A 25,157-nucleotide genomic window follows, 5' to 3' on the forward strand; every position below is an offset into this window, starting at 1 on the left:
TTTTATCCATTGGTCCATCCTACTATCTCACTTTCTTTCAACTACCCAGCAAATCTATCTATAAAATCAGAAACAAAAACATCTAAATCTAACATCAAAATAAGACTGTGCAAGCCTTCTTCTGGAACTTATTTTTCTAATTATAATGTATTATTATTATTATTATTATTATTATTATTATTATTATTATTATTATTAGCAGTAGTAGCAGTAGCAGTAGCAGCAGCAGCAGCAGCAGCAGTAGCAGCAGTAGCAGTAGCAGTAGTAGTAGTAGTAGTAGTAGTAGTAGTATAGTAGCAGTAGCAGCAGTAGCAGTAGTAGTAGCAGTAGCAGTAGTATACACATGCATAGTGACTATTGTTGGTAGCTAATTATTATCAATACAGAATTAGTAGAGAATAGGACATGGCCTGATTCTGCAATTACGTTTTCCACAGTATGTAGAGAGGGAAATACCAAAGACGTGTAAATGCAGGCTTATTAATTGAGCGAATCCCGAGCCCGTATTTGGTTTGTACTGTAGTAGGCCTACACTAGAGAATCATCCTATTCATTTTATCATGCCTTTTCTAACACAAGCAGAATTGTCACGTAAATACTTAATCACATTACGTCGCTTGCCAAAACCTTGCTTGCCAGATAGGATGTGATGTTAAATGTCTCCCTTAATGCCTCCTCCCTATGGGTAAGGATGCCAGGCGAAAGGAATGAATGAAAGTTGTGGAATGAATGGAGCTTGCGTTAATGGGGATGTGAGAAATGTGGAACCACAGAAGAGAGCAAGAGCGCAGGCGCCCCACCCCCCTTCAATTAAAAAATCTCAAGGTTTTCTGTGCAAAACCGAAGATGGCGACAGACTAAACGAGGCTATCAAGAGCAGGGAGAAGATGAGAGGCAAATTCCGATTTTTGCATCAGAAACGGAAGAAAAAATAAGACCCAATGTCTTGGTTGAGGATGACAAATGTAGATTAAGATTTCGTTCTGTACGTGCTATGCGTTTCTTGTGTGATGCTGCACCGGTGGTGGGGCTGTCAGAAGGATTTCGCAACATGTTAAAATTATGGGTGTATAGAGAATATTATGCCGGACGTTATCTATTTGCAATGGATCATTGTACAAATTAGACGCCGGGCTTTGGAAGTGGATTGATTTCTTGACACAACAACTTGGAAAAAATGCTTCCCATCACCATGTTGCGAACGAGGTAGGTGACATTGTTTGGGGGATATATTGCAGAGGTGAAAAACCCATCTGAGATCGCTTTTGACTCCCCCTAAAATATGATCAGGGGTGCTTGGATGTTTCGAAGGGAAGATGACGCCGTGTTAAAAATCTGTTGTGCACCCAAACAAAACGACAAACCCTGTGCCGATTCTGAGAGGGTACAGAAATGGCGAATGTCTTTGGCATCCCTATTATTTTTCACTGTCCTTCTCTCTGATCACCTCTGGCTGTGTGCTGGAGTTAAGCTGAGGTCCAAGGATAGGAGCAACCGCAAAACCTGGAGCAACGCGACTGACGGGGTCCACTCGGCTCTAAACGAGGATAAATGTGGTATTTTTCTAAGCAATTTGACCAAATCCGCTGCTCCAAGTCCTCATTGCACTGATGCTCAAAGCCACACACACCTGGAGTCAGCCTGCACCACATTGTATCGGCAAAAAACTGGCTTTGGGTCTTCATCCTCAACTCCATCAGCGTTGTCGTCACAGATGTTACTTGATTATTTTAGGAATTTTAGCCTGTCTTTTTGTGATTCTTACACCATCTCCGATTTACTGTTGGGGATGTCGAGCCCAGACAGATTAAATTGCAGTCTTCAGAACATGGTTTGGGATTTGTTTAGCGGCCACGGAGATGACGAGGATGTCTGCAGCATCTGTATCCAGGCGTACATGAGGCTGGACCAACACGCTCAGGAAAAATATGAGGAGTTTGACTTCCTCTTTCTCAAGTATTTATCAGAGGATTATTCCGTCAGATCACGTACAGAGGACTGTAAGGTAAGCTTAACTCCACTAGGCCTACACACCTGGGCTCCAGGTGAGCATTAGGCCTGCATTCTGGTCCTGGCTGTTTCAATAGGCTACCTGTGGAGTATTGTAGTATGCTTTAGCAAAAAAAGTCCTAGTCCCAATCAGCAACGGCCACATAGTTTATTAGTCATTATAAATAATAATTGTATTATAATACTAACACTTTTATGCACTGTCAAATATTACCCTCATCACAGGTTTACGCATTGTGATTTAACATTGATGGTTGGTCTGTTTTTCTTAATGATTTATTACCATTTGAACAATGTACTGTATGTGCTCAAATTGCTGAAGTGCTCAAGTACATTTACAAAATATTCTAATTGTACTTGACCACACACACACCTCTCTTTCAGTTAGAGAGAATCTAACTGAAAAGCTATAGCCATCATCTGTAGAGCTAACTATTGTTCAATTGTGGATTGTATTATTCAGCACAATTAAGTCTCTGACTGTGAGCAAGAATGAATTTAACTAAACTCAAATTTGTTCAATGCAGGGTTCAAGTTTAAAAAAAAAAAAAAAAAACTGTATTTGTAAAGATCATTCAACGCATGTACATCTGTTTTGAAATGCTATAGATAGTGTATCACTTATTATAAATCTACTGGGTGTCTTGATTCCATGTGGTCAAAGGGAACAGAAGATGAACAATGTCTCTGCAAGAATTAAAGTTAAACCAGTTAAACCAGATACTGCACCAGCCAAGTCAGATACAAGCCATGCGGACACTAATACTATGTGATGAGAATATGGAAAACCATTAGATTTACTACATAGCTTATTCATGAGTACTGAAAATGAATATTCATGCTGAATGCATGAATATTACGAATACTGCCTATTCTATGGTGTGAGGTGGTGCAAGGACCTTAAGTAGGTATCTTACAGGTATAGTGTCCTATGCTTGTCTAACAATGTAAGTTGGATATTCAAAACACAAATACAATGTGCACACGTGAGGCAGGAACACACAAACTATCAGCTTGGGGAAAAACTAATACCGACCTGCAAACCGATGTTGAATTTCTGAATTGGTTAACATTTGGTTAAGGTCAAGGGTCAAGGGTTTGGTAAAGGTTAGGGTTACGGTTAGGGTCAGTTATAGGTTTTGACCTAGTCGGGTTGTCAGTGGGATGCTGTTCAGGAAGGCCCATTTTGTCTCCCCCCCCCCCCCTCTGGCATCTTGCCACCTGTGTGTCGAGCTCTGATGATGTCACGTCTCTGTGCCCTCCCTGGTTTGCCTGAGTTATCTGGCAGACCCTGTGATGTTCCACTGCCTTGCAGGGCTGTCTATGGTGAGGGATATTGATGACTCATTAAGGAGCCTGGAGCCGGGGCTCAGGTCCGGAGTCAGACTGGTTGCCCTGCTTGGTATTGATGGGGCCATAATGCCCTAGGTGCTGCCCCAGACTCTAATGAGAGCTCAGACCAACAGGATTTCCTCTGTCTTAAAGTGACATGCAGTTAAAGAGAAGGTGTGACTGGTGTTGACTCACAACTGAACTCCAGAACAAGTGTACTCTCACCAAACAGAGGGTATACATAGGGCAAAGGTCATGTCTTGTCAACATGTACTGACGATGTATTGCAACAAGAACTTGTACAGTGGGCATGTACAGTGTAATGGCATAGTAACATAACTCACCATCGTTATACTGTACCTGTAGCCTTGTTACTATTTTAATTAGGGTTATCCTTCCAACAATCTGTTATTCAGCAACCTAAATCTTGATGAAAACATAAATGAACAGATTCCACATACACTTTATGCACACTTGTTAAATGAGGCCCTTGGGGTAAAAACTACCTCTTCCTCAGGCCACTAATTGGTTCCCAGGTGCTGCATAACTGTGCAGAGGTCAGACTCTGTGACTGTGTCTCATGAGGGCTGTTGAAAAGGCGTGACACACTTCCCATTTTATATGTTCTGTGTGGCATTGAGTATCAAAAACAAACTAGGCACCCTGCAAGTGGTTCCCAAGTTTTCAAAAAGTTTTTTATCGAGGTCACCTTTGTAGAGCAAATCGGCTTTGCTCTGACTGTGGGCCTTTGAGCACAGTTACAATATTTATTTTTCATGAGTTCCTAGTAGAGGCGCATGTCATAGACCTATCCAAACAGATCCCTTCCTGTCACTCTGCTCTGCTGAGGTGAGGAGTTCGCTCATTTCCCCTTCTTGTTGTACCCTCTGACATCCTGTGTCATGGCAGATTTGCAGTCCCAGACAAGTGCAAGCACCATGGGACCACGGAGTGCATACTTTCTGACAGGACTACTGATTGGTCTGGGTTTCCTTTTAGGGTGTACATGGCCTCCAGCACCCCTGACGTATTGTATTATGTCCAAATCAAGTGGTCTTGACAGTAGTCCTTGTAGTCCAGAACCTGCAGGGGACAGGAACCTTTACTCATAGGCTTGTCATTCAAACACTTTCCTCCAGAATCTCAAAAAATCATTTTATGAAGAAAAACCCAGATTGACACTTCAGGATTTAGGTGAAGTTATGCCTGTAGGATCTATGGCATGGGAATTTCCCTATTAACTAAACAAAAGGGTGTATTTCTATGCTAGTTGGCGAGAGCCATGACGAAAGTAACACTTAGGGTTATTTTTTTTCCTATTTACTCAGAGATCGATAGATCTAGCGCCACCATATTTTATAACAAACAATTTATATATGTCCTCTACTATTAGCAACTGTAATTTCATGCCTAGGTTAAGTGAGTTGAAATTAAATAAACCAAGAAACCACCGCAACATTACTTTTGTCCCTGCCAGCGGGTTGAGAGTAACAGCCTTGGGACGGAAGTAACAACTGGCGAGAAATGCACAATATCTGTCTTATTTCCATGTTTCTGGTTTGTAATGCTTGTTACTTTCAACAAATGTACTCTCAGCCATAATCCCATGTATGTGTCGATTTGATCAATGCTATAGGTTTGAAATGTATGAAAAAAGGGTTACATAATAGCTATATTAACAATCATTTCCTCATCTCACTTTCATGGGTATGTAGTTGGAGATGTTTTTCATCATTTTCAATTACTATTCATGATCTATTCAGGAGCAATCAGGTGTGTATTCTGTTACTTTCGCCCCACCGCTCTCTGCTGTAACTTCTCCCTGGCTAGCATCCAAGACTAGCTAGCAAGCTATTTCAAACCTGCTGTCGTTTAGTTACTTGATGGGTTTAGAAAATAACAATTTGACTTTGCCATGGTCAAAACAACTTTTATTGACTACCCTTTCAAACGTTGTCGCAGTGTGCTGATATTTTGCAGGGAGGTAGTCTTTAGGCGTTGTTAGATCATATCATCCTTCAGTGTAATTTGAGAAAAACGGTGTGTTACCTTCGTCTCTTGTTACTTTCATCACAGCTCTCCCCTAGCGCTAACTAAAATATTCCAGGCAAGAGAAAGTTGCTGTCAGGTCAATAAGTTCTCACAAATCTCATCCCATTTGCTGTGGATATTCTTTTTTATGATCCCACACTGTGCTTATGTTAGTTGCAGCGTTTTATAAGATGGATAGGAGGTGACAGTCCACACAGGCTAATTTCTCCTGTTTCCTTCTTCCATGTGGGGTAGAGATGGTTATTTCAGACTCAACCTCTCCAGGCCCTTGTCCAAAACTCCTGAAAGCCTTCCCCTGCTTGACAGAATTATTGCTCTTTCCAAGGACAAACATCTTCTTTTTGCTCACAGTGTGATCTTCCACATCAGTCTTCTTGGATGATGGCACACATAGAAATCCTCCAGGGCATAATTGTTATTGATGGTGTCAACATAACTTTGAGTACTATTTTGACATCCGAGCACCAAGTCTCTTCTCTGCATGAAGAGAATAGCATAGATTCTCCCTGTGCCTGCTTCCCAAGGTGTTGCCTTCACACATAGTTGTGTAATATACAGTGCCCTGCGTAATTTATGGGACAGTGAAGCATGAAATGCTTGAAAATGCGTGAAAATTCTTCACTGTCCAATTACTTACACAGGGCACTGTATAACAATCCAGATACTGTATGTAGTGCATGTCTCTGCTGTCCAGTGTTACCTATATTCTTCTGCAATATCAACTTGTTCATCCATTTGTTAATTTCTTGAATACATTTCTTTGTCATAGTGTAATATAGGGTTTAAAGAGGACACGTGGGTGGCTTTGATTTAACATACATATTTGCAAATGCTTTGGACCAGCTCTCGCAATTTAAAACATTATATGGTCAATTATGTATCATCCCACTTCTGCTGCGGCTGCAAAAAAGCAGCCAGTAAATGCACCCCACCAGTGAAGTGTGTCTAATCAGAATCAATGTTTAATCACTGGTAATCTTACTTGACATCAGCTTTCTTGTAGACATATGAGGCGCAGCAGCTGTACCCTTAGTGTTTAAAATAAGTAATGCAGGGGATGAGTAGTAACTGTGTCTATTTATCCTTTGACACTCAAATGATTCTGTACTCACAGTACAACAATGCCAAACATGTATAGGTACATCTTATATAATGGAGTACAGGTTTAGCTTACTAGGGTGTTTGTGTTGAGGTATCCGCATGAGCATTAGAGAATGACAATGAGGTAGTTTGAAGACCAGATAGGGTCATGTTTAGGAGTGAACACAGCTCCGGGTGTCAGAGTATATAGCAGCTGACTCACAGCATGTTGGAATATCAATGAGGCAGGCTGGAGCTTCCTGAAGGATCTCTGGTAGGGACTGTCAGATACCCAAAACATACAGTATCAATTCAAACCGTTGGCTGCTGATTGGCATCATCTGGCCAATAAAAGGTTATTGTGCACACCCCCCTGTAATTAAGCATGCTGTCATATGAGTCATCATTATGTTCTCCATGCATTGAGTTACAAATATTGTATCATACTAAAAGTATCTTCTTGCAGTATACACAGTGAAAACATGTTGCATTGGGTGACCATGAAATGGAAGCCCTATTAATAGTAATAGTAACATTGTGAATTACATGCTGCTGCAGTCATTACTATTAATAGTAATAGTAACATTGTGAATTACATGCTGCTGCAGTCGTTGCTGATGTTTTTTTCTTTCCTGAAAGCAGCAACGCCTCTGGGGCCCGGCTGCTGATGAGTGATTATGTGGCTGCCTTAACGGAAGGCCATGCTGCCTGCGTGCTTATCACCCAGGTGAATAGGCTCCATCAGCTGTGTAATGCGGCCTCTGTTGTCCTGGATGGCAATATTATAAATGTGCTCACAGATGAAAGTGGCACTGGGAAAAGATTGTTTCTACTGTAAAAAAAAAGGATATTTGCTTTTTGTAATTAACCCATTCCAGCCTAATGTTTGGGGTTCAAGAAACTTTGTTGTTTTCTAAACAACATGTTTATCATCTCACAATAAAGATTACAGACTTGTACGGTAAATCTAACTAATCAAATAATATAGTATGGAGATGAATTAGGTAAAAATAACATGTTTTATATCATTTTATTTCAACACCTTATATAAAGGCCCTTTTAAAAGACAGATCAATTGGGGCAGTCAGTTTTATTTTCAGAAGCAAACTCTTGCCATGAACCAGTTTCAATAATTAGCAATGATAATGTTTTAAATTGTTTCAGCATCTTAACACTTCACCTAAAAACCGTGGAGGCCATCTAATGATTTTCTGTGTTTACTTTGGACTAGAGTTACTAAGCTGCTGATGTTTGCATTTGAATTTGCTGTTTGTGGATGACTTATATTGAATCTGACCATAAACACATTGCTTTTGAAGCTGAAGTACCTGCTTAGGATTTGACACTCATAACTCATAACAGCGTAGATATGTAGAGGACACTTTTGTCATTGAGGCATACTTTGTAGTTACAGTAGCTGTTAGCATGTCCATGTAAATGCTAACTGTTATGACCTCTCTGGTCACCTCTTAATCTCAGTGTGCCAATTGGGGGAGGAAGGTGACTGTGGAACTCTCTTCTGCAGCAGGGATAAGAGGCTCCTACTAAATAAACACTCTTCTCTTTGTTCCTATTCACCTAACTTAGCATGCACACAATTTTTGAGGATAATGACTCACTTAATTAACCATCATCCTCACTCCAGAGTTGACATGTCCATTATGAGCACTTTCAGTGAACACAGTGAAGCCCACAAATCTCCTCTGACTGAAATGTTTATTATGTGGATGTGATTCAACCAAGAAGGTACAATGACAGGAGATTCATTTATGCACACAGCGCCATTCTCACCATTTCCTTCCCTCTAATTGGCTCTTACTAGTGCTAACTAACCAATGGTGTACCGCAATTTTCTGGGGGCCCCCTGCAAGGTCGGAATTCTGACCCCTTCTCCCTCCCTCAAAAAAATAAGATAAATGGCAGCATTGCGACACAATGTATTAGCTTCATGAAACATAGAAAACATTAAGATTTGGCCAATTCTGATGAGCCCATGTTAAGCTACAACCAAATACAGGTATGATATCAAAACCAGGACCTATGTGCCTATGGGGTGTCACTTGGAATCTGCAATGGGCACTCTGTCCCTCGGTACCCATGACCTGACCCGTCGGTCTCTCCTGAACTGCCCTACTTTAGTGTTCTCAAGACAGTCTCAGGGAAAAAAGTGCCTCACAGTTTGAAAATCAAATTGGAAATGAGATACAGTATTAGGCCATGGTTATTTGTCACATGACGTGCTATGATGTTTCAATGTAGGGGCAAAATATCCCAGTAAGTCAAAGTAAGCCCACAAGTGGATATCTAACAACTTAAAACACACTTTCCTACTGATACCATCTCTGTCGCTCATCTCTGCTCTTTCACTGACAAACAGCAGCAGTTTTTGGAATTGTGCGCTCCCTGAACTTCCCATGACTTGACTTGATATTGGGATCAAACTGTGTGGGGCGCTTTGGATGAATTACTTCCCAGTGATCTAACAAGAACGGGTCGGGTATTTTTTGCAGTAGGTCCTGATTGTGGGAGAAATGTTTCAAGGAACAGTAAGCTACTTTGACTGGACGATGCCATACAAATACACCTCTGTGTGTCACGGACCTTGCTATGTTGGGCGCCAATGTAGCAAGGTCCGTGACACACAGAGGCAGACGCAGTGCGGGAATAAGGAAATTGTCCGTTTATTTTGTATAACGCTGGAGACTTTTCAGTCTTTTGGCTTTCCAGCCGTTCAAACACCTGCCACCTGGAAAGTTGCCGTTCTTCTCTTAACCTTTCTCCTCCTACTCCGCCGTTCCCAGCCCACCTACTGAAAGCAGAGGCACACACATCTTAACCATTTCGTTAAACGAGGCTTCATTCGCACCAGCTGCGCAACAAAGCCTCGTCCCCCGTAACCCTGGCCACGGTCCTGTAGCTCCCTCTACAGGTCGAACGCTGCATGTCCCCCCACAGTCCGTTTATATACCAGTGGTGTTCGTCAAGAGGTAAAGGTGCGTCGATAGGTCTACTGACAACTGTGCATCTGTCCTGCCTTGGACTCACTTGAAACAAATGAAAAGATCCAATGATTTACGGTAAGACGGGGTGCCGCTAGTTTTCCTTAATTGCCGGCCGCAGTGCGTTATGGAAAGAGATTAACTGTAGGTCTATAGGAAACTCTGGAGACAGGTCTTTTGTATATCGGACAGCCAATTGGCAGATGATCAGTGGAAAACTGTCCCCCTCCAGTAAGCCAGTGTAACTAATATAAAATGATCATAAATGTACAGAACTTTGTTTGTGCAAATTGGGTTCCTTGTTTGGCCACAAGGAATGGCAGCATGTCCTCTCAGTTCTCCAGAGGAGTTGGGTAGTGGCCTTCATTGACCATTCAGTTGTGGGGTTTTTTGGGACTTGTGTGATGTGTACTGCGTCCTCACATTATTTTGCTACTCTATGGGACTGCTACTTGTTATGTTACAAAAGCATGAAAAAGCGATGTAAACTGTTAGTTACTGTGGTTTGGAGTCATTTTTAGAAGCATTTACATTTGCCCTCCATAAGTATTGAAATCAAACAATTACTATGGGGTCAAAGTAGAGATTCTCAGCTTTAATTCAATGGGTTTTTTTTTTTGGTTCACCATTTAGAAAATGCAACATTTTTTAAACATACTCCCCCTATTTCAGGGCTCCAAACATATTGGAAAAAATCACAGAATGTCCAAATAAAGTACTAATATTTAGTATTTGGTCGACAATCATTTGCATGCAATAACTGCCTGAAGTCTCAAGACCCATTGACCCTACCAGAAACTGGGTATATTCTCTGGTGATGCTCTGCCAAGCCTGTACTGCAGTCATCTTCAGTAGTTGTTTGTTTTGATATCTTTGTGTCTAAAATCTTATCATCAGAAAATTAAATACATGTTCAATATGATTTAAATCTGAAGATTGGCTTGTCATTGTCTTACTGTATGATGAAGCGCCATTCAATGAATTTGGAGGCATTTTCTTGTACTCGAGCAGACAAGATGTATCTGTACACTTCAGAATACATTCTGCTGCTGCTGTCAGTAGTAACATAAAAAGACAAGTGAAGGGCTTGAATATTATATATTAGAATGTACACAAGCTGTGATGGATGTTTGAAAAGATATCTTCTCTATTTGGCAAAATCAAGCTGATTAAATAGCAGATCAACTCTTGAATTACCGGTAGAAGAGTTAAATGTCAAGTTATCTTAACAGGGTAAAAATCATAATTATCTACTCTCATAGGCCTACTTGTTGTAGTCATAAGGGCAGCAAGGAGAGAACATTTTTGGCTGTATTTTATTAAGTGCAATAAATAAGTGCAGATAAGTGCAAGTATGCTTTGATAATGCAACCTGTGGATTACAGAATAAAGTTAGGAATGTTTAGGAAAGTTAGGACCTTACCTTACCTCCCCCACCCCGGCCCATGGTACTGTGCTGCCCATTAAAGATGCCCATCAGTTTGTTAACAATGGCCAGGTTGAGAATTAAGGGGGGGGGGACATGAGCTGTGAAGGACAAAGAAAATTAGAGACAGAGTCTCTTAGAATGGTTTGTGATTGCAGAGTCTCGCTTAAAACATCCAAGTGTACTGCTGTGATCAGGGGTGTAGTGGTATTCTTTTTTCCGCCGGTGTGCTCCCCCAAAATACATTTCGTTATTGTTACTATAAGAGCATGCCCCCTATACACTCAGTGGTGACGTTTTAGCTAAACCTGTGGCAGAATCATTGGTGCTAAAATTCATAATCAGAATTTGGACAGAGGGTCTGAGAGTTCAATACCGGGCTCTGACAGCAATGACTTTGGATTGTTTTCCCTGTCACAAGAACTCCAGATGATGACAGGGTGGTTGCAGTCTCTTTTACAGTCTTGCCATTTCTCTTCATCCTGATCACCTCACTTATCACAGCAGAGATCTTCGACGGCGACAAGCACGCACACGGGAACCAACTAATCTCTGCCTCACAAATGATTTGATTATTATTTATATTAGCCTATTGTTTTTATTATTTCCACTGTATTATGACAGGAGTATCCCCCTCTGCATCACAACAACAAAATGCAAAAGTGAGTTATAGTGTAATAAGTGACTTTTAAAAAAATGTGATGTAGACAATGTCTTCTGAAGGGGATACTGTCATGATAGGTTAGATAGATTGTTAGCATGGTGTCTGTATGGTGTTTTAGACTATGGTCATACTGTATTCAGTAAGTATTCATAAGTATTCAAGAAATCAAAATCTGCATCAAAAAAACTGCCTGCGGTTAAGTTAAGTATCACCCTTTCTCTGAATTTTACTTAAGATCTAAGATTTGGTCAATGACATTGCTATTCCTCAAAGTCATATCCCAGCCAATCCCATAAAGGCAAGACTAACACCCACAGCAATCATACATGTAAAGCTAAATAGAGTATTCAAGCTCTCTCTCTAAGATGAAAGTTGCCGTTTTTATGATGACAATGTACAATACAATGTTACGCCGCGAAAAAAATAAAATGTTTTCATGATTACAGTATAATATTTAATATAAACATTCATTAGTGTTACAAACTATATATCAACATTAGTGCTGTCACAGTGGATTCAGTGTGACCATTGTCATTGTCAATAGTGTAGTGAATTTAAACCACAGAGAATAATAAGTCAAGTGTTGCTGTGTCTATCAATATGTAAATTAATTTTAGTGACCAATGGTCAAAATGTCCAGCCCTTAGTTACTTTACTGTGTGTGACGATTTGTTCATGCGTATGGCACTGCTTTAGTTGTGTTGGTGAAATGGCTGCAGTGTTGTTATTGTATTCTGTGAGGTGTGGGTGGAAACCCCCTGTTTGCATGATCAGTTTCCTCTGTCTTTATTTAGCTGTCCAGGCAGCTGACTGTGTCCAAAGGAAGGGTTGTCAGTTCACAAGCTCCTAGCCTTCCCTTGGGACTCCCGTTCAGGGGAGTCTGCAGTTACCATAGATACCACAGTCTGTGCCTAGCAACCTTTCTCTTTATGGCTTAGAGAATAACCACAATTAGAAAGGATTTGTTTCAATTTAGACCAGCCTCTAAAGGGTTTACCGGTAATGTGCCCGTTCAGCTGTTCAGATACGTCGATGAGATAAGTGGTGATAGGTTTGTTCATGGTATAATTGAAAATTGGAACCCTAACTCAAAATTTGTGAATGTATGTTAATATTGTTACATTGTTCTACTCATTCCATAGGGAAATCTGGTCCATTAAACTTTAGTTGACCGTGAAATAAAATAGACCAACAATAGTATTTCATCAGAGACAGAACCTTCGTAGCCTCCAAGTCAATATTGTGCATAAGCTAACGAAAACACCCAAAGGCTCCCCCGTAACGTATCTGTTACCATTTGTCAGATACAATGCTCTCCATACGTATTGGAAAGAGTAGGGATTTTGTCTTCTTTTAGCTCTATACTCCAACAGTTTGGATTTGAAATCAAGCATTTACTATGGGGTCAAAGTAGAGATTCTCAGCATTAATTCAATGCTTTTTTTCTTTCATATTGGTTTCACCATTTAGAAAGTACAAAATGTTTTAAACATACTCCCCCTATTTCAGGGCTCCACAAGTATTGGAATATAATATCCAAATAAAGTGTACAGAAACATCTTGTCTGCACGAGTGCAAGCTCAAAACTCTGTGGCTCAGTTGGGTAGAGCATGGCGTTAACAACGCTAAGGTTGTAGGTTTGATTCCTGCTGGGACCATATATATTGAAAAATGTATGCACTCACTGCAATGTAACTCGCTTTGGATAAAAGCATCAGCTAAATGGTGTATATTATATGCCTCCAAATATGCACTTCATTATATGCACTTCATCATACAGTAAGACAATGACCCAAAACATACTGTCATAGCAACTGCTGAGTTTTTCAGGCCCTAAAAGTGGAAGGTTCTTCATATGCCAAGTCAGTCTTTAGATGTAAATCCAATTGAACATGCATTTAATTTGCTGATGAGGGAACTTCAGACAAAAAGACCTCAAAACAAACCACAACTGAAGGTGGCTGTAGTACAGACCTTGCAGAGCCTCACCAGAGAACATACCCAGCGTCAGTGGGGCTAATGGTTCACAGACTTCAGGCAGATATTCCATGCAAAGGATTGTTGACCAAATACTCAACATGAGTGCTGTATTTGGACATGACATGATTTTTTCCAATACTTTTGGAGCCTTGAAATAGGGGGGAGTATGTTTAAAAAATGCGCTACTTTCTAAATGGTTAAACCAATATGAAGGAAAGAAAAGCTGAGAATCTCTACTTTGACCCCAGTTATTTGATTTGATTGATTTAAAACCAAACTGTTGGAGTATAGAACTAAAAGAAGATAAAATGCTTCCTCTTTTCAATACTTATGGAGGGCACTGTATTCGTGTACTTATATCGAGCAGGCAAAGAGGAAGGTACCTCCTTCCAGCTATTAGCTGTCTCCGACAAATATTTCACAGATAATATTGAAATTAGTTTTAATAGATATCTGAGATTAGTATTCCAGAAACACCTGCTCCATCAGTACAGATACGTCAATCAACCAAGAGATGGAGACTTCTCAGAGGGGTGGCTCAAGCTAGTGCTTCTGCTGCTACAGTACACAGTACAGCACAGAAGAGGTGCCAGACTCTATACTCCAGCTGTTGCAGTAACACATTCTATTACAGTGCTTGAATTACAGAAAGCACAGTTACTAAATACCTAGGCCTAATTGGTTGTTACTGGTATGAAAATATTCTAAAATTGACAAAGACATTTTAAAATTGAAGTGAGAGAGAGGACATTAAGATACTACTGAGTTCTGGGCACAACTCATAATTCATAAATGGAAAAATATTCAAGAAGCTATTTTCTGCTATTAAAGGTCTTGAATGTAGATGTGAGCTTTAAAATAGTGCTAAATGGCCACGATAAATCAGTAGGGAATGATAAAGAATGTTCAGTGAAGAGCACCGTTTTGGTCCAAACCAAAGAAAAATTACATTTTGTTTCTTTACAAGGAAGCACATATTTACCGCTATTAGAAAACGTAGCACATTTTCCATTTCAAATGTTCAGCCAAAGAGAGCAGCAAAGCACAAAACTACATGCTTCATCTTTAAAGCACTGTAAAAGAAAGGGATACCACTAATGCTAGCTGACATCAGAGTAGTGAAACAACCCCCTGCTACTGCTCTCAAACCACTGACCGTCACTCTGAGTGAGTCATCTATTTGCAACTGACAAACCAACATGGAAGACACAGGGCAAAACTAGGGCATCTCTAAGAGCTTGATGTTGCTCTCAATCTTATCTGTCTCTCCAGTCTAGCAACTGACTGGAAACCTCTCAATCAGTATTACGCTACTGTACAGTGTGTCTGACAGTTACATTTCTCTACATCATGTTATAATGTTCTACTGTGCTTTAGCACATTAAAGCTAGACCCTGTAATCTTGGTAACACGATTGTTAATTTTCTCAATTCTATTCATTACATTTGTTACAGATAACGTGAGGGAGTTTGCTTAGTTTCCTTTTGCAAACTTTAGGAAAAACTATGTTCATCTAGAAAGCACTGCAATTTTTTCGGGTAATATACAGTATTGGTACTGTTCTCTCTGTAAACTGAGCTGGAACAAGGTTTTGCCGCTAAATCCTTTCCTGCTCCAGACCTAGTCATGTTACCAGTAAAGTCCTGGTAATGTGTCTATGGTCTGTGTAAATGTCCTGTGCCCCTCCTCCCCAACCCTACCCCTCCCACTTTAACTACATTGCACTGACGTGTGTAAATGGGGTGACACGGGTAAATCCTGGTAAATCAAGGCCTGTGTAAACAGGGGTCAGACAAATAAAAACGTTGTGAAATATTGTTTGTTCAATTAATGTGGAACACATAGAAACTGGCTAATATACTGTAAGAAAGAGTAAAACATGTGCCACCCAGCCCAGGTCTCCCCTACCTCCAATGTGCTTGGACCTTCTGCTCTTTCCGTTGCTAGAGGCCTGTGTCCGGTTTATAACCTGTAGTAAGTTGCATGATGACCTACTGTTGGTGCATTCCATTAATTAATTTGTGTTTGTTTTGGTGTAATGATCTTTGTTAGGAATGTGTGAGCCTTGATCTCTCAGAAGAGTCAGAGGTGAAATGTTGGATGAAAAGCCATAGGGGTACAGTGACATCATGAGCCTGTCCTGCTGTCTGAGTAGTGGGAAGACTAGGACTGGCAGTGGCACCTCACGGTACATTTCCGGTTTCCCCTTTAGCCATGAGATTTCAGAGAGAGAGAGAGAGAGAGACAGAGAGAGAGCAGAGAGACAGCAATCCTGACTTCAGCTGGGATGTAAAGCTACTCCCAATATGGCCATTTGTTCAAAGGGTTTATGTTTCCAGTTGTGCAAATCCACATTTGAAATGTATTTTTATTAACATATATTGCAACTATAACTACAGGTATAGATGATATTCTGTTGATGCTGATGATATACTCAGTCACTATGCTTGACAAACAACTCTGTTCTATACTGCATTAAAGGTGCAATCTGTAATTCAAACAACAACAAAGCGGGCTCCCCGCCACTTTGTTGATAAACAGCTGAGGGATGGGGCTGGAGAAATATAACAATTCTCAAATTCATAGACAGAGCTGTGGATGCAAGGACTGATCATCCATGAGATCAAAATGATAGTTTTAACACGTTTATCAAGTTTTGAAGTTATACAGTGTTTGTTTACAATTACATTGTTTACACACACTGGAGTAAAGCAAGCCTACAGCGTATATTTTGGATTCTGGTAGGGTAAGACAGTTGGACTAAGCTCATGACGCATTTATAAGTTGTATTCTTCAAGAATCAATAGCTATGCTGTATATCATTAAATTAAAAGTAAATGTATGTACTGTACCAATTGCAGAGTGCCTCTAAAAATGTGATGATATTGATTGTCAATGTCTCAACTGTGTAGCACTGAAATTGGTCTGTATTTTGTACCAACAGAGTTTGATCTGAGGTCACATGTATTGGCACTGATACTAACTCCAACAGTTTCTCTCTTGGAACAATTGATTTGAAGTTGTGTGGTTCAGATAAGTAACCTCCCCTTAGCAACAAGCTACCTATTGATTAAACAGCAAGGCAGGTGCTCCAGAGACAGATGATAGGCATTCTTTCTTCAAGCTAAACATAGAGCTAGGAAAATATAAACTAGTACATTGAATAGGCAATAATAATAATAATAATAAGCATGATGGAAATTTAATACAACATACTTATAGGCCTTGGAATTGTATGATTTGTTTTGACAACCCAGTGTGAACCTAATGCCTTTTACCTTCCTCTCCTCTCCTCTGCTGTGCATAATGGCAGGTTTTGCTGTGCTTGATGTCAGTGGTTGAAAAGCATTCACAACTGCTCATGCACAAAGAGAGATTCAAGTGGTTTTTTGAGACATGACCATAGCATATGTTTGAAAAAAAGATAGTCATCGGTTGGCTGATTCATTGGTAAATAAATAAATATACTCTTACCAGCTAGATGTGAAAGGCCTTGTTTTGTTTCGGCTTGCTGTGACCTGCCTCAGAGTTGATGTAAAGGAGTGGTCTTATCTTGGTGAGAATTAATAACAAATCACATCTGCTCTCGGAGACATTGAGGCGGTCCGATTCTGCTATGGAACTGACAAAAGGTTATTGTAAGTGAGGATTAGATTCCTGCTTGACACTATATTTAACATGCTGGTTAAAGCTGTGCAGACCTACGGTTTCCTACCTACTGTATCTGATCTATTGGGGATACTTCCCCATGTACTGCCACATGTAACACCAGCAGCAGACAGTGGCAATGATGAGGAAGACTCAAATGTTCAAATTCAGCATTCTGAGGTGTTGATTGTACCCCCATATCCTTATGGCTCAGTGCTTAATGATTCATTCATGATGCCACTGCATTCCTCCACCTTTACAAACTTGAAGCAGGCCCCGTGCAAGACAGCCTTGACATGTAACTTGGTTTCTAAATGAGCTTATACAGTAGTAAGTACGTCACCAACCTGTTGAAACAATGAATGGCGGTGTGATCCAGCAACACATGTAATTGCAGAAGAATTAGTGGTACTAGTAGAAGGTAGCCTACTGTAAGCACAGTGTTTTATCTATTTTCAGTGTGTCTCTTAAGTTCTTCTATTGGGCAACTGAACTCATGCAGTTGATTCTTTGGGCAGTGTTAAGGGCAGGCAGCCAGGTCAGCAGGAGCTGGCCTGGCCTACTCCACGTTCAAAGTCAGGCAAGCAGCTAACACTCCTCTGTCTGAGGCCCACTCAAAGCCATGTTGCCAAGCAGCTAACCCCCTCTCCAAGAGCCCTTCTCAGAGCCCACTCAAAACCCAACCAGCATTTAGCGCTTCAGTCAAACCCCAGCAGGCAGAATAGCACCTTCAAGTCTAACATAACGATTATATGTAATGATTTGAAGTTGGGCATGACTAAGGAATTTCTGAGTGTATGTGGTGACTAGAAATGTGATACCCACCATTAATACCATCTCAATGGAGGTTTGGGAATATTTCATTAAATGCTGTACAACACACTGTACATTCAAACATTGTGTGACAATGGCAAGATGGAAGACATCATTTACAGTGCCCTGTGTACATAATGGGACTGTGAAGCATTTTTTCTTCATTTGGCGCTGTACTCCAAATGTTTGGATTTAAAATCAATCAAATAAACAACAACAGTCTCTAGTCATCTTTTAGAGAAAGATGGTGCTTAATTGTGGAACCAGTGCTTTGGAGTTTATTATTATCGGTTATTTCAAAGAAACAACACAGGCAATTGTTTACCCTGCCAATCCAAAACCCAAAACACAGTTGGTTGAGGTTCACAGAGAAATGTTTTTCGTAAAAAATTAAAAAATTAAAATAATTAAACAATTACTATTAGGTTGAAGTAGAGATTCTCAACTTTTATTTGATGGTATTTATGTACATATTGGTTTCACTATTCAGAAATTACAACACTTTATATGCATAGCCCCCTATTTCAGGGTACATCATTGAAAAGAAAGAAAGTACTGGTGAGCTGGTAGGCCAAGGAAGTCTTCCACAGGGAACCGAAGAATGCTCACCACAATTAAGAAAAACCCCAAAACAACTGTCCCACAGATAAGGAACACTCTCCAGAGTGTGAATGTGTCAGAGACTACCGTCTGCAGAAGACTTCACTAGCAGAACTACAGAGGCTACACTGCAAGGCAGCAAGCCTGCAGAGTTCTGGAAAAAGGTATTGTGGACACATGAGACACAGATTAATATATACCAGAGTGATGGCAAGAGTAAAGTGTGGCCTAAAAGATACTGCCATAGCAACTAGGGAGTTTTTCAGGTGAAAAGTGAAAAGTTCTTGACTGGCCAAGTCAATCATCAGATTTAAATCCAATTGAACATGCATTTAATTTTTTCTTTAAAGATTTTAGGCAAAAAACTAAAAACAAACAACCGAATGGCTGTGGTACAGGCCTGGCAGAGCATCACCAGAGAAGATATCCAGCGCCTGGTGGGGTCAATGGGTCGCAGACTTCAGGCAGTTACTGCATGCAAATGCAAAGACCAAATACTAAACATGAGTGCTTAATTTGGACATTTGATAAATCTGTTCCATCAATTTTGGATACCCTGAATTAGGGGGACTATGCATAAAAAGTGTTGTAATTTCTGAATGGTGAACCCAATATGTACACAAATGCCATTAAATACAAGCTGAGAATCCAACAGAAAGCTGTTTGATTGCAAATCGAAACTTTTCGAGTGTAGAGCCGAAAGAATAATGAATGAAATGTTTCACTGTCCAATTACTGAAAATCTCTACGTTAATCCCATAGTAATTGAAGTGTTGGATTTGCGATTCTTCACATTTCTGCTGCACAATCATTAGATGGTGACTGGAAATGACTTGTATGACTACTACCATCACAGCCATATGCTGTGTGTGATTTCTGGGTTTTCCATAGTTTCAGTGTAGCGGTGAGGACATCTGCTGGTGAGAAGCGCACTACAGACATAAGCTGATATTTTTAGTTTGAGACTGAAGTTTGTATACTGCAGCATTTCCAAAGCAATGCTCAAATACATCCGATACATCCAGGGTTCCCATCGTTGCACAGAGAGGTTGTTGGTGGGAGGACTCCTGTGCGGAAGGTAAGCTCAGTTTTACAGTGTTTTGTGGACTGACTGGGGATGCCGAGGGCCGCCTTTTTATGGGCCCCCATAAAATGCAGACAGAGCCATGATGTCATGAGAAAAGCTGTGGAAAGGTTGTTAAAACACACAGACCTTTCTTCTCTGCATCATTATATCAATATTCATTAAAAAAAAAAAAGTCCCTCAGAGTAATTCATCTCAATGTTGGCTTTAGTTTTAACGTGTACAGTTGTTTTGTTTCTTTTGTCTTCCGTTGTCTTTAGTTCATGTGCACTTTCATTTGACAAGAGGAGCGCACTGAAGAAAGCCCTAGCTCTGTCTCCGTCAGTCAAACTGGTCCAGCATGGACAGGAAACTCAGAGGTGGTCTCAAGTGTTCACCCTCAGTATGTCTCAAGTCATCATGTTCATTTTCTTACACATTTTCTCAAAGTCAATTCACCCTTGTGAGCACGTGGTGCACACAGATTGAAACATTTCCTCGGCATGGAATATGTTGCTGTGTGCTGCTCCACTAGCTTGGAATCATCCCCAATCCAACCATACGATGGCTCTTTGTAACGATTGCAAACACTACACTGATGCAATGGCACCGCAAGAGAAGGATGAAGGAGCTTTGAACTTAATCCCCGATTAGGATTGAATGAATCACAATGCACGCCAGAGGCTCATTGATTGAACCAAAAATCAATGCATCTCGCTCATCACTGGTATTCTTTCTCTGCACCTGCCGTCACTCAACAAGCTCACAAGGCTCCTCTCCTTAAGATTGATGCCAAATCTTACACACTTCCTGTTCTTTAACTCTCAATGCATTGGATGTCTGAAACAAAGACATGTAAGGCCCTTATGGGACACAAAGTGTTTATCATGAAATTAATGTGATCTTAAACTATACTAATAGGAAGATAGGTTTGTATCTGGTAAGATATCTTGTGCAGTATGCTTGCTCACCATAATTGTCATATTCACTGATTCCCCTCCTCTCTCAAATATTTATTATATAGACTATACATAGGATTATTGATATAGACTATACTGTACATATAAAGCAGGCTGTTGAAGTGTCTTGTCATTACTAAGATGTCAAATATGATGTTTCATGACATCTTCTGTGGTTGTGGACTATCTAATCAGAGGATGTTGCATGTTGCTGAGTTCCAAGACTGTCTTTGTCATTCTAGAAGCACAGTTTCACCATACCATCAAGTCAGCAACATACCGCAATTATTTACAGGGGAGGCTAGTGGAGGCAGAAATTGGAGGACAGCCTCATTGTAATGCATGAAATGGAATGAGGAATGTTATCCTCATTGTGCACAATTTCACATTGATATCAAACACATACGTTCCTTATTCCATTCAGTGCATTACAATGAGCTGGTCCTCCGATTTCGACCTCCACCAGCCTCCTATGAAAATGTAGTTGGTCTCTCTCATCTACTACAGTGTCTGTCCCTCACGGCAAGAGTGAGTCAGGAGCGAGTGAGATCGGTTACTGAAATTTGAGCTAAAGAAGACGCGCAAGTTTGACAAAACCTTGAGTCAGTAATGCAGTGTATTGTAATTCTGGTAAGAAAATAATCAAGTTTATGACTCCCATCTCCCCGGATGATGTCACACTGGACTCCCATCAGTCTTGTCCTGTTGTGAGGAGCAGGGCTGTGTAGCGAGGGGAGGCTGATTCAGTGATGATGATGATAATGATGAATCTCGTGGCTCTGGCTCATCCTGCTGCCATGACAGCAGTAGCCTTTGGTACCATAGCGGAGGTGAAGGAATGGCCGTGGCGCTCTATATCACTGTTGCCCTGCTTCCTGTGTGTATGCTGAAGGCTGCTGCCCTGCTTCCTGTGTGTGTGCTGAAGGCTGCTGCCTCTGCCATATTCACAGCTATATTTATCTCGCTTACTTAATCAAACACATAACCTTGTTGAAGAGCTTCCTGAGTAGGTTGAAGATATGCCCTCTCTCTCTCTATCTCTCTCTTTCTGTCTCTCTCTCTCTCTCTTTACAGATATGCCCTGTCTCTTTCTTCAGTTCCCTAGGGTTTTTTATCATATATTGATTTACAATGATGTATTCATTACCAATGTGCTGTGTCAGAAAGTTTCAGTAGATTAAAAATTATGTGGCTAGCCTTGAGAATAAACTATTGATACAGTGTACTGGGCAAAGTTTTATTGTGTTCAGCCCAATACGGATCAGCTTTCCCCTAACACTGGTATAATGCTCTATAGTTTCCACAGCCGCCTCAGCAGAAAGAGTAGAGTCACAGTTCAACAGCTCAGGAACTGCTCAAATGAAACATGAATTTGAATTTGAATTAGCATCAGTTATCGTCTATTTGACACTGTTTTGTGTAAAAAAAAAAAAAAAAAATTACAAAGCTGAGCGTCGCTCTGCTCTCTGTGTTTGCAGTCAGTCTACAAAGCCTGGTTATGCTCAGAATACTTCAACGCCACCCAGAGCCAGTGTCACCACAGGATTCCGTGCAAGCAATATTGTCTGGAGGTCCAGACCAGGTGTCCCTTTGTGTTACCAGACAATGATGACTTGGTCTATGGAGGATTATCCAGTTTCATCTGTACAGGTACGGTAGAAGCCTAAAGTGGGATTTCTTGTGGTCGGGGATTGGAGTGTACAGCGCCTCATTCTCTTGACATGTTTCTCAATCATTGTCAGATGGAAAACATTTCCTCTCAAGCTCAAATCAATCCTCAATAACTGTCTCTTGTTGTTTGCAATAGGACTTGATGAGTTATGAGCTATCATGGTTTTCCTATTTTCAATCTGTGTAGTTTGATGGGAATCCACTCAACTGTGATGTGTGAATGAAATCAGAGAATACACCATTGTATTATTGTTGCATCAAGAATCTGATCATCTGGAACTAGAATAATGATGATTTATTTATTGATGTTTCTCTCTCTCTTGTTGAACGCAGGGCTACTAGAAAACCATTTACCCAACACAGACCCGGAGTGTTGCGACATCAGAAGGAGCGGCTGCGACCCGTCCGTGGGGGCGGCCTGTGCGCTGACCCAGCTCCCCGGGGCGTCGTCGTCGTGGCAATGGCGTAACTCCCCGCCAGTGTCGTCCACGGCACGCCTGTGCGGCAGCAGCAGGCTCAGACTGTGTGTGCTGGTCCTCATCTTGCTGCACACTGTCGTCTCCTTCTCCACTGTCCACAGCAGCGGTGCCGTGGGTCTGGAGGCCATGGTGCCCCTGGAGGAAAACTCTGCCCCCCGCGAGGAGTGAGGAGTTTCTACTACCCCCCCCCCCCCCCCCCACCACCACCACCACCACCATCCCACCCCCCACCCCCCCGCCTCCAGGCTACAGGACACGAGACCACCCTTCCTCCACAGTACATGAGGATTGAGGCGTCTATAAACCCTCTCCATCCAGTCTACAGGACATCAGGAACAAGGGAGGTTCTACAGTACAGCGCTCCCCCAGGCTACGCAGGAGGAGTGGGGAAGTGTTGGCCCGATCCCCTCAGCATATGAGGCGTTCGATACATGAGAGGGCATGGAAAGATTAGATGGGGATGTCCCCACCACGCCTGAGAACCCGAGGACGTGTAGATTGTCTGACCGAAAGAGGTGTGTTACAGCTGAGAAGGGCTTGGGTACAAATGGCCTTTTTCACTCGTCATGTTGAGTGTGTGTGCGTGCATTTGTACATGTGCGTCATTGATATATATTTTGTGTACGTGCGTGTGTGTGTGTGTGTGTGTGTGTGTGTGTGTGTGTGTGTGCGCTTGTGTGTGTGCGCTCGTGCCTTCATGTGTGTGTCTGTCTGAGCATGTTGATATGTCAGCGATATCATTGATATGACATCAACACATGCTAGACACAGTATCTAGGACATCTCTCAATATTACAGTCTTTATCAAAACATAGCTTTACTGTTGCATTACATACAAATGAAAAATTCACATGGCAGTAGCCTTCACTTATTCAGACTATTTGGCTTAAGTGAACCTTGGGTTGTGTAATAGTAGTATTATATCTTACATGATGGTAAATTATGTTTTTTGATAAATGTCAGAGGTACACTAACACTGTGGATGAACATGTGTTTATGCAAAGCTCATTACAATAGGTGGAAGCCCCCCTGGGTTGTCTAATTGCTTCAAGAAGGCATATGATTGTGCAAAGGAAGGTTCACTCTCATCTATGTCTGGATCACAACTGTGCCAATCATTTCTTACTCATAGAACAGATCATTTACCACATATTACAATATGTAACAAAGAATGTGAATGGCTAATTGGAGCAGGGTAATCATGGTTAAATGTAAATATTTTCAAGATGTGAACGCATGGCATCATCAAAGACAATTCATGCCATAATTAAGATTAAGGGCTTGTGTTTATCCTGTCAGTGTCTCCTTGTGCATTCATGTAGAATCTTACAGCAATTAACTTCTTTGGAAAAAACCAACACACAAGTAAAACTTAAAAATATCAGTTATAAAAAAAGACCCACCTTGATTTATTTATGAGGGCCATCTGTTGGCAAAACGTGGTATTGTTATTTGCAACAACGTACAAAGGTAGAGTATGATTACATAAATCGTTTTCATGTGTTTCTGATTGCTAGGATAAAAATCTCCTGACCACTCCCTGTGTTGCTGGCATAATTTATGTATTTTCTTTCAAATACGTTGAATTTGGGTGTATTTCACTCATACAATATGGGGAAGCTGGAAGAAAGTAACAGAATGTCTTTCAATACAACAAATTGATTCACAAATGTTAATTATGTATCAAAGTTGTTATTGGTAAGATATTTTCATCTGAAATCAATTGTATTTATCCTCTTTTATACAGTAAAAAGAACATATAAACAGACAAAATTGCACAATATTTTTGCACAATATTTTTTAAATGCAGAGGGGGAAGATTCTGAAATCTACAAAATAATTAATGGAAAAAAAGAAAAGAATAACAATAATGACATAAGTCATGACACGTAAGCACCACATACAGTGCTGCTTGAAAGTTTGTGAACCCTACAGGGATGGTCATTATTTTTGTATAAAATATTAAAATGAACTTATAAATTCTTTATCTAATTCGTAATAAAGACATTCCAAATAAAGGACACAAACAAAAAAATATGACATATTTTCATTGTTTATTTAACAAAATCTGAGATTTCATGTGTGCAAAAATATGTGAACCTCTTCAGTCAATAGCTTGTAGCACCTCCATCAGCAGCGATAACTTGGAGTAGACATTTCGTATAGCCACTAATCAGTCTCTGACATCTGTTTTGAGGGATTTTTGCTCACTCCTCCTTACAGAATTCAGAATTACAGAGGTTTGAGGGGTGTCTGGCATGAACTGCCCACTTCAGTGCTTTGGGTCGTTGTCTTGTTGGAAGACCCATTTTCAGCCCAGCTTTGGCTCCTTGACTGATGGCTTGATGTTCTGTTCATGAATCTCCTGGTATACCTCAGAA

At 40.7% G+C, this 25,157-nt stretch overlaps 1 protein-coding gene across 1 annotated transcript; it reads left to right on the top strand.

The window, feature by feature from the left end:
- Window positions 1–1,282: 1,282 nt before the first annotated feature.
- Window positions 1,283–22,944, top strand: nalf2 (NALCN channel auxiliary factor 2; the record flags this gene model as incomplete). The annotated part of the gene is made up of 3 exons (XM_083689642.1): window positions 1,283–2,005; window positions 22,105–22,276; window positions 22,631–22,944. The coding sequence occupies 3 exons, from the start codon at window positions 1,283–1,285 to the stop codon at window positions 22,942–22,944; spliced, it is 1,209 nt and encodes a 402-aa protein (XP_083545768.1).
- Window positions 22,945–25,157: the final 2,213 nt, after the last annotated feature.

The sequence above is a fragment of the Argentina silus genome (assembly GCF_951799395.1).
Source record: "Argentina silus genome assembly, chromosome: 2".
In the NCBI taxonomy this organism is placed as follows: domain Eukaryota; kingdom Metazoa; phylum Chordata; class Actinopteri; order Argentiniformes; family Argentinidae; genus Argentina; species Argentina silus.